The sequence below is a fragment of the Protopterus annectens genome, chromosome 10.part0 (genome assembly GCF_019279795.1).
Source record: "Protopterus annectens isolate FY-2018-M chromosome 10.part0, PAN1.0, whole genome shotgun sequence".
Taxonomy (NCBI): Eukaryota; Metazoa; Chordata; order Ceratodontiformes; family Protopteridae; genus Protopterus; species Protopterus annectens.
Window position 1 is genome coordinate 95,359,823 of NC_056744.1, and position 17,484 is coordinate 95,377,306.

General features: G+C 42.9%; 1 protein-coding gene across 1 annotated transcript in view; it reads right to left on the reverse strand.

Annotated features, from left to right (window-relative positions):
* BAHCC1 (BAH domain and coiled-coil containing 1) overlaps positions 1 to 17,484 on the reverse strand; it is a 1,784,093-nt gene that overhangs the window by 283,166 nt on the left and 1,483,443 nt on the right. Inside the window, exon 19 of the mRNA XM_044085068.1 lies at positions 15,908 to 16,015. Coding sequence (XP_043941003.1) covers positions 15,908 to 16,015 — 108 coding nt within the window. The remainder of the gene's footprint in view (positions 1 to 15,907; positions 16,016 to 17,484) is intronic.

Here is a 17,484-nt window from a genome sequence, read left to right on the forward strand (position 1 = left end):
GATTTAAGGTCCTGAGTTGGCTGTGTAGGATCTGATTGTTTTGTTGGGTCAGTAAGTGAGGAATTTGAGGTAATGCCCATGCTTGGCATTGAGTCAAGTTCCTGAGGATTGGGTACCAGTGCTGGTGGGGCCAGTCTGGGGCAATCAATATCATTTTTGGCTTCTCTTGTCTGACCTTTAGGAGTACCTTGGGGGGGAAAGGCATATACTGTCAAGTTTTTCCAGCTGAAAGATAGAGCATCCACATTCCATGCTTGCTTGTGATAAGTCATTTTGCAGAATCTCTGTAGTTGGCAGTTGTGAGGGGAGGCAAATAGATCTATGTCCGGGCATCTCCAAATCCTTGTTATGTTGAAGACTTGTGGATCCAATTTCCACTCTTGGGGATCCATGAGGTTTCTGCTTAGTTCATCTGCCAGAGTATTTATCCTTCCTGGCAGGAATTGTGCTTGCAAATGTACCTCATAAGTCAATGCTGTGTCCCACAAAGTCATGGCTAGTCTGCAAACGGGGTAGGAATGTGTGCCTCCCTGCTTGTTTATGTACCACATAACTGTAGTATTGTCCGTCCTTATCAGTAGTTGTCCTGGATGAAGCAGGTCCTTGAAGGCTGTCAGGGCATTTTGAACAGCTAGCATCTCTTTTTGGTTGATATGTAGATGCATTTGGTTTGCGGACCATGAGCCCTGAATACATCTTCCTGCCATGTGGGTCCCCCACGCATAATCCGATGCATCTGTTGTCAATGTCTGCCTGGCTGGAGGTATGGTGAATGGCTGCCCCTTGTTGTGGTGACAGGCCTTTGCCCAGCATTGAAACTCCTGTTGCAGGCAGGAAATGAGTGTAATTATTGTTTCCAGGCTGTGGCAATGTCGAGTCCAAACACTTTTTAGATACCATTGTAATTTCCTCATATGCAGTCTTGCATATGGAATTAACAGAATACAGGATGCCATGAAGCCCAAAGCCTGCAGAATTTTTCTTGTAGTTAACTGGGTGTTTGTTGCCAACATTTTGAAATAAGTAGTCAGTTGCCTTTGTCTGGCATGAGATAAGCCATCTGGGCAGTTGTATTTAAGCTTGCACCTAGGAATATTATCTCTTGAGAGGGTATAAGTTTTGATTTCTTTTCGTTTACTGTGTACCCTAGGCATGTTAATAATCTTTTTACAAACACCAGATGCTGTAGTAGTATGTCCTTGTTCTCTGCTTGAATAAGGCAGTCGTCCAAGTAAGGATATATTTGTATTCCTCTTTGTCTGCAAAAAGCAATTACTGGTGCCAGGCATTTTGTGAAGACCCTGGGCGCAGTAGATAAGCCAAAGGGCAGTGTAGAGAATTGGTAGTGCATTGAGCCAGCAATAAATCTGAGGTATCTTCTGCATGATTGTCTGACTGGAACATGCAGGTATGCCTCTTTTAGGTCTAAAGTTACAAGCCAAGCCTTCTTGCCCAGCATGGGCAGAAGCTTCTGCAGAGTCAACATTTTGAATTTTGGAGTATCCAGGTATGTGTTTAGAATAGACAGGTCCAGTATTGGCCTCCAGGCTTTGTCCTTTCTGGGCACCAAGAAAAGTCTTGAGTAAAATCCTTGTCCCTGCTCTTGTTGTGGTACTTGCTGAATGGCCCTCATGTCCATGAGGAATGAAACTTGTTTTTGTGCCTCTGCCCATTGATTTTTTGGCAGGTCTGGCATACCATTTGCCCTTGGCATGGTGTGAAAGTGGAACCTGTAACCTTGTGACACTGTGTTCAAGACCCATTTGTCCTGGGTGATTAGGTGCCAGTTTTGAGAAAAAAGTGCTGGTTTTCCCCCTAAAGGAGCTGCCAGAAGATAAGTGTTTGGTGCTGGCAGGCGGAAGTCATTGGGACTGCTTTCTGTATGGCTGTGATTTGTCTTCTCTGCTTTTGGAGGTAGAAGCACCCCATTGTTTAGACCTGTATGAGCCTTGGGGCTGGGATCTGCCTCTTTGTCACCTGTCTGACACTGGAAAGGACCAATTCTTTGTAGGCTAGTGTCTGCTAAATCTTGGAGGCTGTACCTGTAAGAAATCCTTGACTGTTTGCATAGATTTAGCTTTGTCCTCCATTTTCTTCAACACCTCTTCTGCTTTAACACCAAACAAGGTACCATGCTGTAATGGAGCATCTAATAATTTTGCTTTAACATGATCAGGCAGATTCTGTTCCTTTAACCACGCATGCCTCCAAATGACAGAACCCGTAACAGCGGCTCTGCAAGAGGCCTCCAAAGAATCAAAACTACATTGTAAAGTATGCTTTTCAACTTGTTCAGCTGCATGCAATAAATCCTGCATTTCTTTATTTTCTGCACATTCAGAATTTGTCAACATTTTCTGTTTAAGCAGTGACATAATGTATTGCTGATATTTAAGCATGTGAAACTGACAATTTAAAGCCCTTATAGCCAAGGTAGCAGAACTGTAAATCTTTTTTCCCCATCTGTCCAGTGCCCTGGAATCTCTGTCAGAGGGGGTAGGGTTTTTTTGCAGTGGAAGCCTTGACCCCCTTGGGACCCTGAGAGATAGATTCTGGGTCAGCAGCAGGGTTTTTAAAAAGAAATTTGTGGGAGTCTGGGACCCTGTAGTATCTGTCTGGCTTAACAGGAGCTGGAGGTAAGGAGTCTGGAGTCAGACTGGACTCTGAAAATACATCATCTACAATGTCTAGCACAGGTGGAATAGCCAGGGGCCTGTGCTAAGGCAGTAAAAGAAAATCTCTGAGCCGTTTCTTAGATTCTGAATAATCTTGGCTCTCCCAGTGGAAATGCTCCCTCATGGTATGCAGTGTTTCCCCAAAAGAATAACCCTCAGGAGGAGAAGCTGAGGGGATAGATTCTTCAGCATCAGAATCCTCATAAGGATGAAGAGAGTATTCCTGATCACAAGAAGAATCAGAAGAAATGGAAACCTTATCTGAAGATTCATATTCTACCTCTTGTCTAGGCCTCTTGTCAGGAAGGGGATGAGAACCCCTGATCAAAGTAATTATGTCTTCAGCCATTTTGAGCATCTGTCTTTTAGGCATAGAGGCCTGTCCATGGGGCTGTTGTACTTGTTTCTTTGTCTTTAAAGCTGCTTTAGTCTTTGCCTTTGTAGCTGAAGTAGTTTTAACATATAATTGTGTAGGCCTGAAAACACCCTCAGAAGCCGATGCCTGCTCATACGCTCCGGACCCATCTGAGGGAATGATTTCCGAAGGTCCAATACCTTGAGTTTCTGTAGGCCTGGTTGATTCCACATGGGAGTCGGTATCGGCCTGCGGCTCTAAAGTAGCGGTCGTCAGGGGCTGCGAAAGCGCCTCTCTGAGAACTGGCGAACTGGCCTAGAAGAAGCCTCGTCGTCAGGTTTGGACCTCGGATGCCTGTCCTTCTCTTTTTCCTTGCGTTTTTTGTAAATTCCGGTAGTCGGCTGTTCCGATGGCATTATATAATTAAATCTTCTGCCAAAGTAATGAAATGCAAAATCGTACCGACGCTTAATAGTGCGTTGGTTAAATCTAGCACAAAACCGACAACTAGCTACGTCGTGGTCAGGGCCTAGGCAAGGAATGCAGTAAGAATGAAAATCCTTATGAGGTATTTGCTTCCCACAAGAAATACAATTATTAACTTTTTCTGACATCGGTCTGGAGCAAGAAAAAAGTTTCCCCTACGGGGTACTTAGCTTTTAATGAAGACTTCGGATCTGAAATTCGAGCTTGAAAATCTCAGGAGTTGGCCGACCAGCACTTGTGAACTGCTTTTGCTTCGGGCACCGTGTGGCAAGAAAAACTGAAGAAAATGGCGTCGGCTGCATCTTTTATACCCCTGGCGCACTGACGTCAGGGAGGAGGCGACAGCAACCGATGCCAGACCTAGACTTTGGAATTCAGGCCGACTGCGGGTAGCCTGTCAGCAGGATAACCCAATTGTAATGACTGCAACAGCGAAACACGATGAACATCCAAATTTGCAGAGGTCAGTAAGGGGCTATTAGTATCATGGTCCTTCCCAGAAGTTTTGCATTCTGTAATACCTTGGGAATCAGAGAGAAGGGGTAAATGCATAAAGAAGACCCAGGGGCCAATTGTGCACCAGTGCATCCCTCGGGGCTTCCCCCGGTTGGGGAATTAGGGCAAAGTAGCTGCTGTATTTCGTGTTTGTTGGGGTGGCAAAAAGATCACAGAAAGGCTGACCCCACCTGCGGAAAATCCTTTTCGCTACTTGTTGCTTCAGGGACCACTCATGAGGCAGCAAGATTGCCCTGCTCAGCTTGTCAGCTATCACACTGGATTTCCCCGGGATGTGCGCTGCTAACAGAAAGCGCTGGGAGGAGATTGCCCACTGCCATACTCTCATGGCCTCTCGACACAGGGGGTAAGATCTGGTTCCTCCTTGTTTGTTGATGTACCAGATTACTGACATGTTGTCCATCTAAATTACAATTGTTCCCAGAGGTAGAGAGTCTTGAAAGGACAGCAATGCTACAAGTACCGCTCTCATCTCCAGGACATTTATATGCAGATGAGCCTCATGTTTCTTCCATGTGCCTTGGGCTGTTCTTCCCTGAAAATGCCCCCCCCCCACCCAATCAAGGAAATGTCCATGGTCACCATGGCTATGGGATTGGGTAGAACGAATGGACATCCCTGAGATACATGTTGAGACGTCAGTCACCACTGAAGATCCTTCTTACACGCATTCGTTATGACAATTTGATGTGACATTGGAAGTTCCTGAAAGGACCATTGAGCGAATAGGAGCCATTGGAGGATTTGCATATGCATTTGTGCGAGGGGAATGGCAATGATTGCTGCTGCTGTCGATCCTAGCAATTGGAGTACCATTGAGACTCGGGCTTTTTTTCTCAAAAGTAGGTCTGATACTTGTTCTCGTAACAGAGAAATTCTTTCTGGAGGTACACTTAATGTCACAGAAACTGTATTTAGTTTTGCTCCTATGAAGATAATCTGTTGCGATGGCGATAAGGCAGATTTTTCTGAGTTGATCTTAATCCCCAGTTGATTGCATAGGTGTAAGGTTGTGTCCCTCGCATGAATGAGTTGATGCTTGGTGGTGGCAGTGAGGAGTCAGTCGTCTACATATGGAAACACCTGGAATCCCAACCGTCTCAGGTGAGTGATGACTACTGCCATACATTTGGTGAATACTCTGGGGGCTGTAGTGAGACCAAAAGGCAGAGCGCGAAATTGATAATGGCTGGCTCCCAGCCAGAAGTGTAGATATTCCCTGGATGGTCTGGAAGTACGCATCCTGAAGATCCATAGAGCACATCCAACTGTCTTTCCCCAGAAAGGGAAGTATTGACTGAAGCTTGACCATCCGGAACTTTGTCTTTTTCACTGACGTCTGCTTAGGTCCTGAATAGGTCTCCAGTCCCCTGTTTTCTTTGGAACTAAAAAGAACCTTGAGTAAGTTCCAGATCCTCTTTGGTCTGCTGGGACTGGCTGGATGACTCTTTTGTCCTGAGACCTTTGGACCTCTAAGGCTGCTAGGTCCCTGTGACTGGGTGGAACAGCTGGGATTTTCTTTACTAGAGGGGGTTGAGTGGCAAAGGGAATACAGTATGTTGTGGATATTATGCTTTGTACCCAGCTGTCTTTTGTTATATTTAACCAGGCATCTAGGTACAAAGATAGACAGTCAGGACTCCTCTCAGGAGTGCTGATAGGGCTTGTCAAAGAACTGGTATCTGTCATCCTGGTTCTGCAGACCCCCCCCCCCTGGCACGTGAGCAGCGTCTTCCATTATTACCCCCCTCCTCTGCCTCTAGTGTGGGTGTCACTACGAGTGTTTTGGAAAAATCCTTGAGACTTACGGAACTGTATCTTTCCACCTCTCCTCCCTTTGGGGTACGGTCTGTTCGGGGTAGAAAAACATACACCGACAGCAGACAAAGTCTTTTTGTCTTTCTCACTCCTGGTAAGGGTTAACTTAACCTTAGGTCCGAAAAGAGATGAACCGTCAAAGGGGGTGTTAATGAAGGAAGACAAAGGGTTCCGCAAAGGAACATAAGTGCATCCAGGAATGTCTCCTGAGAGCGATTCCTGCTGCATAAGACAACAGATGCAGGGAAGAGTTCACTATCGAATTAAGAGTGGAGAGCTGGGAAGTTACCTTGTCCAAAACTCCTGCAGCTACTGAACCCTGTAGGGAGTCTCCTAGCTCTTTCATGAGATCCCTTTGTAACCTGGCAAAATGTGTGAGGTAGTTCAGCGATCGAAGAACAAAGGCCGCTGAACTGAATATACACTTTTTGTATCTGTTCATAATCCCAGACTCCCTATTAGGAGGATGAACAGATGAAGTCTCCGATAATTCCTTCTTGGTGGCTGCTGCCACCACCATAGCATCAACCGGTACTGCTTTGGTCAGGTAAAGTCTGTCTTGTGGGCTAGAAATAAATTTGCTAAGCCTCCTAGGGACAGGCTCCATAGTGTCTGGGGACTCCCACACCCTTTGAGTGAGTAATTCCAGCAACCCATCGAAGGGTGGAGACACCCAAGAGATAGAGGGTTGAGATCCAAAAGCTTTCAGGAGAACTGACTCATCATCAGAAGGGTTAAGGGATTTCCAGCCACTCCTCTGTTTAAGAACCTCTAAGATATCTGCAAAGGAGATATCTTCTGAGGGGAACTATGAGGACCCTTCTGACTCATCCAAGTCAGTATCTGAAGTGACTGACTCCTGTGGGGAGTCCAAATGCTTCCTTTTGCAGAGTCTCTTCCTAGGCACTTCTTCAGTGGGGGATTCTGAAGAGGTCTCAGAAGAACATGGCTCACCCAATCGAGCTTCCTGAGGCTTAGGATCTTTACGCTTCAATGGAGCATGTGATGAAGAGGCAGACACTGGTGCTTTCAGGGAGGGAGCTGCTCGAACTGATGGAGTGGATGTTGAAGCAGACAAAGCCCTCCTCATAGCTTCGGAGGCCCCTTGGTCCCGAACAGAAGAATCCCTCGGATCCGAAGAACCGGTGGAAATCATCTGCGCCAGTACAGAGGGCAATGAACCAGAGGTTGGGGCCGAGCTCACTCAAGCCAAAGCCCCAAGAGGTAAAGTTGGCACCAAGTCAGCTCGACTGTCCTCCCCGGACCTGACCGGTGAGTGTTGGCCCTGAGATTCCTCGGTCAGCGCCGAAGGTATCAGGGCAGCCAGGGCCGAAAAACCTATAGAAGGTGTCAGACCCAAAGGTTCCACGATTATCAGTTCTGTGCTCTCCAGCTCCGAAACATCCATCGGAGGAGGAGGAACAGAAGATGTAGGAGGAACTGCGATCGGCTCCGAAGCACCCTGGGTCGGTGCCGATAAAATTTTTGCTAGCGCCGTTATCTGTAGGAGCTTCTTCACCACATGGTCCACATCCAAATCAGAAAGAATACTTGAGGCCCGTGAGGAATGTGACGAAGCCACAGATTGCAGTATAGGGGACTTTAAGGTAGGAGATATCAGCTCCAAGGTCGGGGACCGGCTCCTAACCATAATGACAGTCAGATCCGAAAGCTGTAGAACCGATGTTGACGCTTTACTGGAAGCTGACTTCGATGTAGATGGAGATTTTGTTGGCTTTGCTTCTTTGAGTGTTTGTCTGACTTATCCGATTCCAGAAATGAGGATTTAAGCAGACCTTTGCCCATCAACCTTCTCTTTCTCTCGGGTAACACTCTTGAGCTGAAGGAGTGGCATATAGAGCAGCTTTCTTGCAGGCGAACCTCACCCAAGCAATAAACACATTCAATATGTCCATGAGTTATGGACATCTTTTGCTCACATCTAGGGCACTTCTTGAAGCCAGACTTGGCTTTCTTTTTTTCCTGGTACAACATCTTCCACAACAGCAAAACAATTCACACCACAACTATTCAAGCCCTGTAAGGAGAAAGGCTTTAACAAATCAGTACACACACAGAAATTATTTATACACCCAATGTAAAAAGAAGGGCTGTGATTGTATAACACATCACACACAGTATACTAACACTAATAAAGAAGTAGAATCAAATGGCCTAAAAACACGGCCAATAACTTTACTAAAGAAGAAGTAAAGGTAACTATACGCCCTGTGAAAAAAGAAGGGCTAAACAACACACTCTAATAGGTAAGAAACTCTGTGCCCTATGAAAATTAAGGGCTATAACTATTAAACACACTAACTATGCTAGAATACATATAACTATATGCTCTATTAAAGAGCTAACACACACTTTTAGCTAAAGAGTAAAGAGGAATAAAGGGCCTAAAAAATGTGGCCACTAATTCCTCTTAAACACTAACTATGCTTATAATTAAGCTAAATCAAGAGATATAGGGAGAATAGAAGGCCTAACCAAAAAAATGGCCTTAAAGACTAATTATCTAATCTAAACTGTCAAATATCTAACTATAAGAACAAGCTACACACTCTAACTACTACATTAATGTGAAATTATTACATTTTAGCTAAAAATATCACCAAAATATTCAAACAAGAACATTAATTCACTGGCCAGAGCTGGTGAACATCCAATCAAGTTGCAGCGGCAAACGAGATCTGGGGGAAGATCAGGGTGCATCATGGGATAGGGAGTTGGCCTCGAGCTGGTTGAAGACCTTGAGCTTTTGCAGTTGGCCAAGTCAGAGCCGAGGATCAGCTCCAAACCCATCAGTAAAGAATGAGCGGCGAGACAGAACAACTTCACATCATTGCTTCTACAGTCATTTGCTGGAAATACCGAGCCAGAGAGTCCATACTGCCTAGAGAGAGGTCAGGCCTCTGGCTCTGGCTGCTTGAACTAGAAAACACATAAAGGACATAACTTTCACAGAAAGGGGTGAGCTTTGACTACGGCATACAAAAGGAAGTGCCTAGGTTTTTTAAGAAGTTCATAATAAATTCCAGAGCCCTCTCCATTTCCTCCTGGGATAGTATCTGAATGAGGAAGTCACTCAGATAGGGATAAATGCAAATGATCTTGGTTCTGCAATAAGCAGTTTCTAAAGCCCGGCAATTTGTAACATCCTGTGTGCAGTAGCTAATCCAAAGCACAAGGAGTAAAAGTGATAAAGACAGCCAACTGCCTCAAATCTGAGAAAGCAACTTTGGTCCCTGTAAATGGCTATATGAACACAGGCATTCTTGAGATTCAGTGTAACCATTAGGCCTTGAGAATATAGAACTGGTAAGAGGGCATACAGTGTCATCACTTTGAATTTTGAAACCTTGAGACTGGTATTTTGCATTGACAGGTCCAGGATAGGCCTCAATCTACCATATTTTTTTGCATAGTAGGAATAATCTTGAGTAAAACCTCCAGTATTGGTTTTGATTTGTTACAATTCTATGACCCCTAGTTTTAAAAGCTTCTGCAGCATGGTGGGAGACGAGGTGTACTTGGTCTCCTGGTGCATGTGGAATACATAACATTCCTGCCTTTCTTTAAAACTGTAGTTTGTAACCCTGAGATATTATTTGCAGCATCCATTTGCCTTCTATCAAGCCCTCCCAGTTTTTTATGCAGTGGTTTACCATTTTTGATATTTTTGCAGTGGACAGAATAGTACTGGATAAGGCTGGGGTGAAATTTCACAAAGTCATTGCTGTACCCTATGGGGTAGAGAGCACTTAGGGACCCAAGACCTGCCCTTCTGGTCTTCCTGACATTTTTTCTCCCAGTTACCATTTTTATAATTTGTTGCCCTGCTTGCAATTTAGATGGATAAGTTCTGTCATACTGAGGCAAGAAGTGAAAAAACTATTTTGGTGACTGCATGTTCTTCCCTCTTTCCTCCATTTTTTTCAATCCTTTACAAGTGGGTTTCCTGAAAAGCAAATCCTTATCCAAGAATGCATTAAGCAGCTACACTTCGACATCATCTGGCAGAACCAGTAGAATCCATCAGGCATGCTTAGCCATCTGACTCTCTGTCTGAGGTCCAGTAATTTTGCACTCATAGTCCCATTAGACACCTACTCTGTCTTCTCCTTCATCCAGTCTAGGACAGCAATTTCAAACTTGGTCATGATTACCTTGTCAGTCAATAGCTCTGAGTGGAAAAATAGCAGCTGTGTACACTTTCTTCTCAAAAGGGTCTAGCTCTATGCTTTCCATATGACCGCAAGAGCACTGGTAGCAGACATGAGATCTGATCCCTTCTCTAGATCCCTATACACTATTGCTGGATCCACCACAGGGCTTTTGTAAAGGAACTTGAGAGACTCCTGGACCCTGAAGAACTTATCAGAATTCTGAAGTGAAAGGGGGGGGGGGTGCTGGATGTCCAATTTCTTAAGTTGCTGGCCAGAATGTATCCTTCACAGCTTCCAAGACTGCAGGAACTGCCACAGGTTTAAGAGCATCCAGAGCCAGTAAATGAAAACACATTTTCTGTGAGTTTGATACCTCTTTGGCTTTACATCTGAAGTGGTCTTTCATTCTACAAGGAGTGACTTGAAATAAAATCACCTCCTTGGAAGGATTTGGTGTCATGAGAGTGTTTAGCATAAACAAAGGGGGAAAAGCCTTTGGAAACAGCAGTCCATTTCTTCCTCCCACTCTTTCAGGAGTCATCATCCCTGGCTGAGGAGAATTGTTTTTTCTTTCTAAAGGCAGACAGGACAAAAGACACAAAGTGTTGATCTGAACTTGACTACACGCTTTTCAAGTCCTGACAGAGCCCTTCAGCTACAGATATCCAATTCTAAGAAAGAGCCTCTGACAGTGAGAGATTATAAGGACACACCTACTATCTGAGAAGCACACAACTGTAGGGAGCTGGGGTGGGGATACACTATGTTTTTTCTTCTGTGTTTTTTGAGTTGGGCTGACTTCTTGGAGACCATGAAGTAAGGACAGGATTCCTGAACCTCCACAATCTGACCTTAAACAGCCTTTCTGACAAGAATAGCAAGTACACTATCTGCACTTTCTGAGCCAACAAAATGCACTTCCACCACAAGTGCTTAATGACAGACATCTGGTTTGAACTCTACTCAAGGTTTTTAATCTTGCTGGGACATCCCTTAATCCACAGGCATGATGGTCTCCAAAAGGGATTAATCTGAAGCCTCGAATCCCTGAGAAACAAGGGCCTGGGGCTCTGAAACAACTTCAATAGAGATGTGTCCTCAAACCGAGCAGTGATATCAGACGTCACTATTACATTACAAGTTCCTGTTTGCCTTCTGCTTAGATCTTTTATCTAATAATTTCATAGGGGCATGTCCAAGGTTAGACACAAACTGGAAAATGTCATAGAAAATATGAATCAATGCAAGCCTCTTCCAGCCTAAATAGTTTTGCAAGGAATATTCCTTTCTCCTAAAATATTTTGGCATAAACCCTTGAGAGACCCTACAGCTCTCAATATTGTGCTCTCGGTCTTAGTAAATTATGATAGCCTTTGTGATGGATTTCTCATTGACAAGAAAATCTGCTATCTTTCATTGTAGTGAACATGCCCTAAACTATCTAAACAGGTGTCCTACCCTAACAAACTGCACACTATTAAATACCATTAACTAAATCTAAATAGTGATGAGAAAATATTTCCTCAATGGGATACTAATCAGACCAAACCCCAGACCAGGCACAATAATGCCAGAAAATGTCAGCACAAGAACAGTACATTTACAGCAAACTGTAGCAAAAATCTGAAATGGTGCAGCTGGACATCAGCTTTATACAGGGAACATCTGACATCCCTAAGGGGCAGCTGTCTGTCTGGCCTGGAAAGGGAATGGTGCCAATCTCTGTGACAGGGGATGGATGTCGGGTCTTCTGTAATTGAAGTCCTAGCACTGAGGACTACTGCAACAATGATCTGTACGAAGAATATATTACATTCTTGCTGTATTTGCCATTTCAACATGAAACTGCAGATAATCTGTCTGAAGTTTAGATAAGTTTTGCAATCATTGGCAGAACAGCAACAGGCATTTGGAGCTGCACCAAAACAGACTAGACACGGCCACTGAGTGCAACATTACTTGGTAATCACAGAATAGACATGTATTTTAGCAGATTGTAAAGAGAACTGTACATCATGGGCAACAAAGGCAAAAAAAAACCACTAACTGTTGAAAAGAATGGCGAAATGCCAAAACGTACAGGTGGGTAAATATGTTCACCATAACATGACATTCAATTAACAGAAACATCAGGAATTCATTATAACACTGGAAAATAAATAGAAGCAGATGTCAGTATCCTTGCTAGTTCTTTTTTTAGCATTTGGACATCCCAAGGCTTGCAGGGATGCAGTCTTATATTCTGTTCTTTAAAGGAGTTCAGCTACAATAAAGACTACACCATGGACTCTAATAATTCTTGTGCCAAGGAAGTAGAAAATAAAACAATGACAATAACAAATCCTCTTGAAGAAGGGTAAAGCAGCCTTCTAAGTTCAAACACCTCTATACAAAAGCAGACTAATGCAAAAAATGGCATACAAATACATGCATCACTGTAATATATATGAGTTTTTTACTAATGTAATGCAATAGCACAAGTTTTCATAAAAGATGCATCTGGGTCAGAATGTGCAAGACACAAAACATACAGAAAATCAAGAGGATAGATGGACAAAACCTGTTCTGTTGCAAAGATCATTATTATTCTAAAAGGACTATTATGGTGAGCACACTCACAGCAGTACTATGTCTACTGTAAGAATCAATACAACAGGAATTCACAGTATAAATGGACAGTACTAGGCAGTATACCCCAACTTCCAGAACCAGGTGCAGGGAATACTACATGGCCTACAAGGAAGCTAAATCAAACCCTGCTTTGTCTCTATACATGACATTCCTTTATTTTCTGATATGAATTGTATCCTACTCAGGTTGTAAGAGAGTTAAAGCCAAAGTTCTACTAGATGAAACCAATTCCGGATGGGATGCCAGTCCAGCACAGGATGCTTACACACGCGCAGGCGCGCGCACACACACACACACACACACACACACACACACACACACACACACACACACACACACATTACACATGCACACACACAGACACACACACACACACACCAAACCCAATAAATAATTTTCAGGATTGACAATTCTACCTATTAGAATGTTTTTGAGATCTGGAACCTTGGTAAAACCATACACTCAGCAGGGAAGGCACTTCAGTCAGGAAGGCATCTTGTATTCCATCATCCCAGAACACAATGATTGTTGTTGTTGTTGAGTCTTTCGGCTTTTCCCAGTCAGGGGTCGCCACAGCAGAACTCCGGTCCGCTAATGACAGGTAGTTGATTTTTACGTGCCGAGTTACCAGCCCTGACGCACAACCTTCAACGAAGGTACGCAATGGTAGACAGGTTAAAAAAGGCACATTCAAAACTCATGAATGGAAGCTAGATCCCAAAGTTTTTCAATTTTTCAATCACCAATGCAAAAATGGGGACATCCAATGATGAAGCTCTTTGCATCATACATGAACTGTCAAACAAAAACTTCTGCTCAACACTTATACGCAAGAAGGCGTGGCCAGTGAATGCCTTGAACATTCCTTTGGAAGGGGGGTTCTGTATACCTTTCTTCTGCCATCTTACCTCCAACGCATTGCACAAGACCAAAGTGGAAGAGGCAAAGGCCTTCTACTAGCCTCCCACCACAGCCAAGACACTAGTGGTAAAACTGACCAGGGAGGGTCCTCTCCTGCTACCACAACACTGAATCATTCTAACAAAGGAAAAGCAGCTTTGGTGCACCTGAAGTCTAAAAGTCTGAGAATGGCAGCATGGATCCTCTCAGCCTGATATTATTTTTCAAGGAGAATACTCCACATCTTACAGGAGGCTAGGAAACCTTACAAAAAGAAGGTCTATTTATTCAAGTACAGGAGCCTTCCTTGTGATTTGCCTCCAGGAGACTAATGTCCACAGTAGCCACAAAGCCAGAGGTCCCTTAAGCATCTAGCAGAGCTCTTTTCAGGGGATCTTTTCTACGTCTCCACTAAAATGCTCCTCTCAGTTAAAGCAGCTTGCTTCCCTCTGGATCCTACCTTATCTTACCAATCTAAACTTACACAGTTTCTGAGAGGGGTGCTGCACTTAAAACTGCTATAAAAACATGGTCTTCCCTACTGGTCTAAATTTTGTCAGTAAGAAGCTAACCCAGACCCTTTTAAGCCTAACTCCTCAGTGGTCCCCCAAGGGTCTGCCCTGAAAAACCTTCTTTTTGGTGGCTAACACAGAAGCTTGAAGGAAGCAGCTTGCTTCCCTCTGGATCCTACCTTATCTTACCACTCTAAGCTTACACAGTTTCTGAGAGGGGTGTTGCACTTAAAACCACTATAAAATCATGGTCTTCCCTACTGGTCTAAATTTTGTCAGTGAGAAGCTAACCCAGACCCTTTTAAGCCTAACTCCTCAGTGGTCCCCCAAGGGTCTGCCCTGAAAAACCTTCTTTTGGGTTTATGTCAGATGATCGACCTTCCAAAGACTCGAACACAACAAAACAAAAATTTGCATTTTTGCAGGGCAGCAATTTCTGTTTTAATGAATGGCCCACATTAGTGGATATACAATGCGTATTATCCTTTCATGCTACAAACATTCCTGATTACTGTGCTGAAGCATACAATATCACTACAGGGAAGAGATACTTAATAAGGTATGTGACAGACATTTATCTTTGTTGATGTTCTCTGCTTCTGTGTTTTGCAACCATGCCAAAATACAGCACATGAGCTCTTCCATTCATTAGGAATTATGGTGGAGCATGGGTCATTATCACAATATGGTAATGATAAGCTGTAGTATTGTGCAAACTAACATTGGTGGGATGCTCAGCAGTAGCAGGGTGTGGGGTAATGTATGGATAAAGAGGATGTCTGAGAACTTTTGCTGATAGGGTTTTATCATGTGATTGAGTTATTTTAATTTTTTTTTAGCACTGATACGCCATGCAGATCTGTGTGAGGAATGTATCAGCAGAGAAGGGTGGATTGTTGCACTAAGAAACAGTGCACAGTCTGTACATACCTGAAGTCGCATAAGTTATCCCACAGGGAACTGCCCATGCACAGATGATGTGCTTTTGTGAATTATGTACAGTCTTGTGAAGGGGCAACTTGAATGTGTAGCATGTGGATGGAGTACTCTTTGTACAAAGTGGGATAAGACTTATGTGCAGTCCTTTACATACTGCAAAGGACTGTCTTACACAGCTTAACAAAGCACCATTCTTAATCTCTGACAAGCACTGATTAAAAATAGCATTCATCGAGACCAAGAAGAAATTCAGGTGAAACTTCTTTCTTTAAATTTGAACATTCTAAAACTAATGCAGAAAGAGAAAGAAATGTGTAAATGAATGAAGAAAAGGAAGCAATACAATCTGTTTACAAGACATTGTTTCACTATTGATATAGCAGGAAGAATTAGAGGAAATACAGAAAGGGACACTGTATTTTTCAAATGGACTAAGAGAATGTCTGTATTGGTACCGGACTCCAAGAACCTGGTTTGGGAAAAAAATTCAAGTCTTCTGACCCTTCTAGCATTAAAAGTAAATCTGCTGCTTCTTGTCCCCCTGAAGCTCTTAACAACAATATGTATTCCTCTCATTTTCAGACAAAATTTGGAATTCTTCCAAGGACACCTAACAAGGATGTAGCTGAATACTGTCAGGCATTTCATGGTTCTCCAACTATCTCTTTGCACCCTAAGAATTGCTTTTTGTTAACTTTGATTCACTAGTCAAGATTGCTGCAATGATGATGGCATTTTTAGAGTTTGCAAATACTTGTAACACACGCTTAAAATTTTCCAAGCACTGACAGTTTTGGCTGGTACACTTTTCACATTAGTCTTGAATTTCTTCAATGACCTAGTACTTAGATGCTCAATATCATGCTGTCAACGTAGTTCCCTACAAGTGGCACATCTCACCTGTTTCAAGGTCAGTTTATTCTTCAGCTTGCACAGCTTCTTCCCTTTGGTGAGGATAGCTTTGCTGCTCCTTGTGGATAAACCCAGGCTGAGAGTTCCACTTCTCTTCTAGTATAAAGTAAAAGAACACATGCTTATGTTTTTTATGTACTCCCAAACAGTGACTCTCTCTCTTTTTCATGGAACTTTACTTGAACCCTTCCCAACTTTGTTACTACTTGTGGATAAACCCACGCTGGGACTTCTCTTATAGTGTAAAATAAAAGAATACCAATTTATTGTCTTTTACATGCTCCCAAACAATGATACATTTTCCCACAGATTTACGTTTGTAGTTAGGATTTACTCATTTCCTATAAATAAGATTTTGTGCTCACAAAAAGGTTGGTATTTCTTTTAATCTAGGGCTAGTAGTTGGAGCGTAACATATTCATCTGTCCCAACCCCTGGAAATATCCCATAAAGGTTTTCCTCCCACAACAGTTAATCTGTAATTACAGATATATATATGTCAGTCTTCACTGACATGTCATGGAATATTTGCAACAACAAAAAAAATTGGTGTGTGTGTGTGTGTGTGTGTGTGAGAGAGAGAGAGAACAAGGAAAAATAAGACCTGTAAGATATAACAAGATGCATAAAGTGACTGGCTATTAAAGATGCCTACTTACCCCAAATGCAGACAGTGCCTTTAACAGGAAAAATACAAGTTGCTTATAGAATACAAAGCTTACCCCCTTTAAGACTTTTTTCAGAATTGTTTAATCAAACAGTGAAGTTCAATATTTTCAGACTAATCCTGGGTCATATCTCCACAGTCAAGTGCACAGCAATATACAAGCAGAGCTGCATGAAGACAAGTGAAAAAACTGGGGCTTGAAAAAACCTGATACTATTACCTTGGAGAGATAAGCACCTTACAGAAATGAAAAAAAAGTAGTGATACTACAGCTACCTTCACTTATCCATGAGCAACTGCTATACAGTATGAAATGCTATGCTTCTGTCAAAAGTCATACATTCGAACATAATACCCTCATGTCACCTCTGCTGCAGAACAGGAGCAACCAGAAAAATATTTACTTTTTACAGAAATTACATTTTCCAAGATAAACAAATTATCAAGAAACATACAGTAAGTTAAGTAGAGAACTTACAGTCACTGGATATATAGTCACTGCACATACAGCCACTGCGCATAATTATTGAGAAATATACAGTACACTAAATATAAAACATACAGTCATTGCACACTGAAAAACAAGTATAAAATTAACTTGAAACAGTAGTACACCAATAGCAGGGAGTAGATCTGTCCCTAGTATGGGAGAGATCATCTCAGGTCATGGTGTCAGAAATTGGTAATGAAAATTAGCGTTGATTAAAGTGGAGAGTAGAAAGAGAGAGGGTTAGAGGGGAGGTTGAGTTGGAGCGTGACATGGGCATTCCCTTTTGGAAGACAGTTGAGAGAATAGGTGAGACTTGAAATTGTTATGGTTAGATAGGGTGCATGGGGGGGGGGTCCACTGTTTAGCTATGGAGCAGGATAGTAGTAGTTGACCAGGAGGACGTGAGAG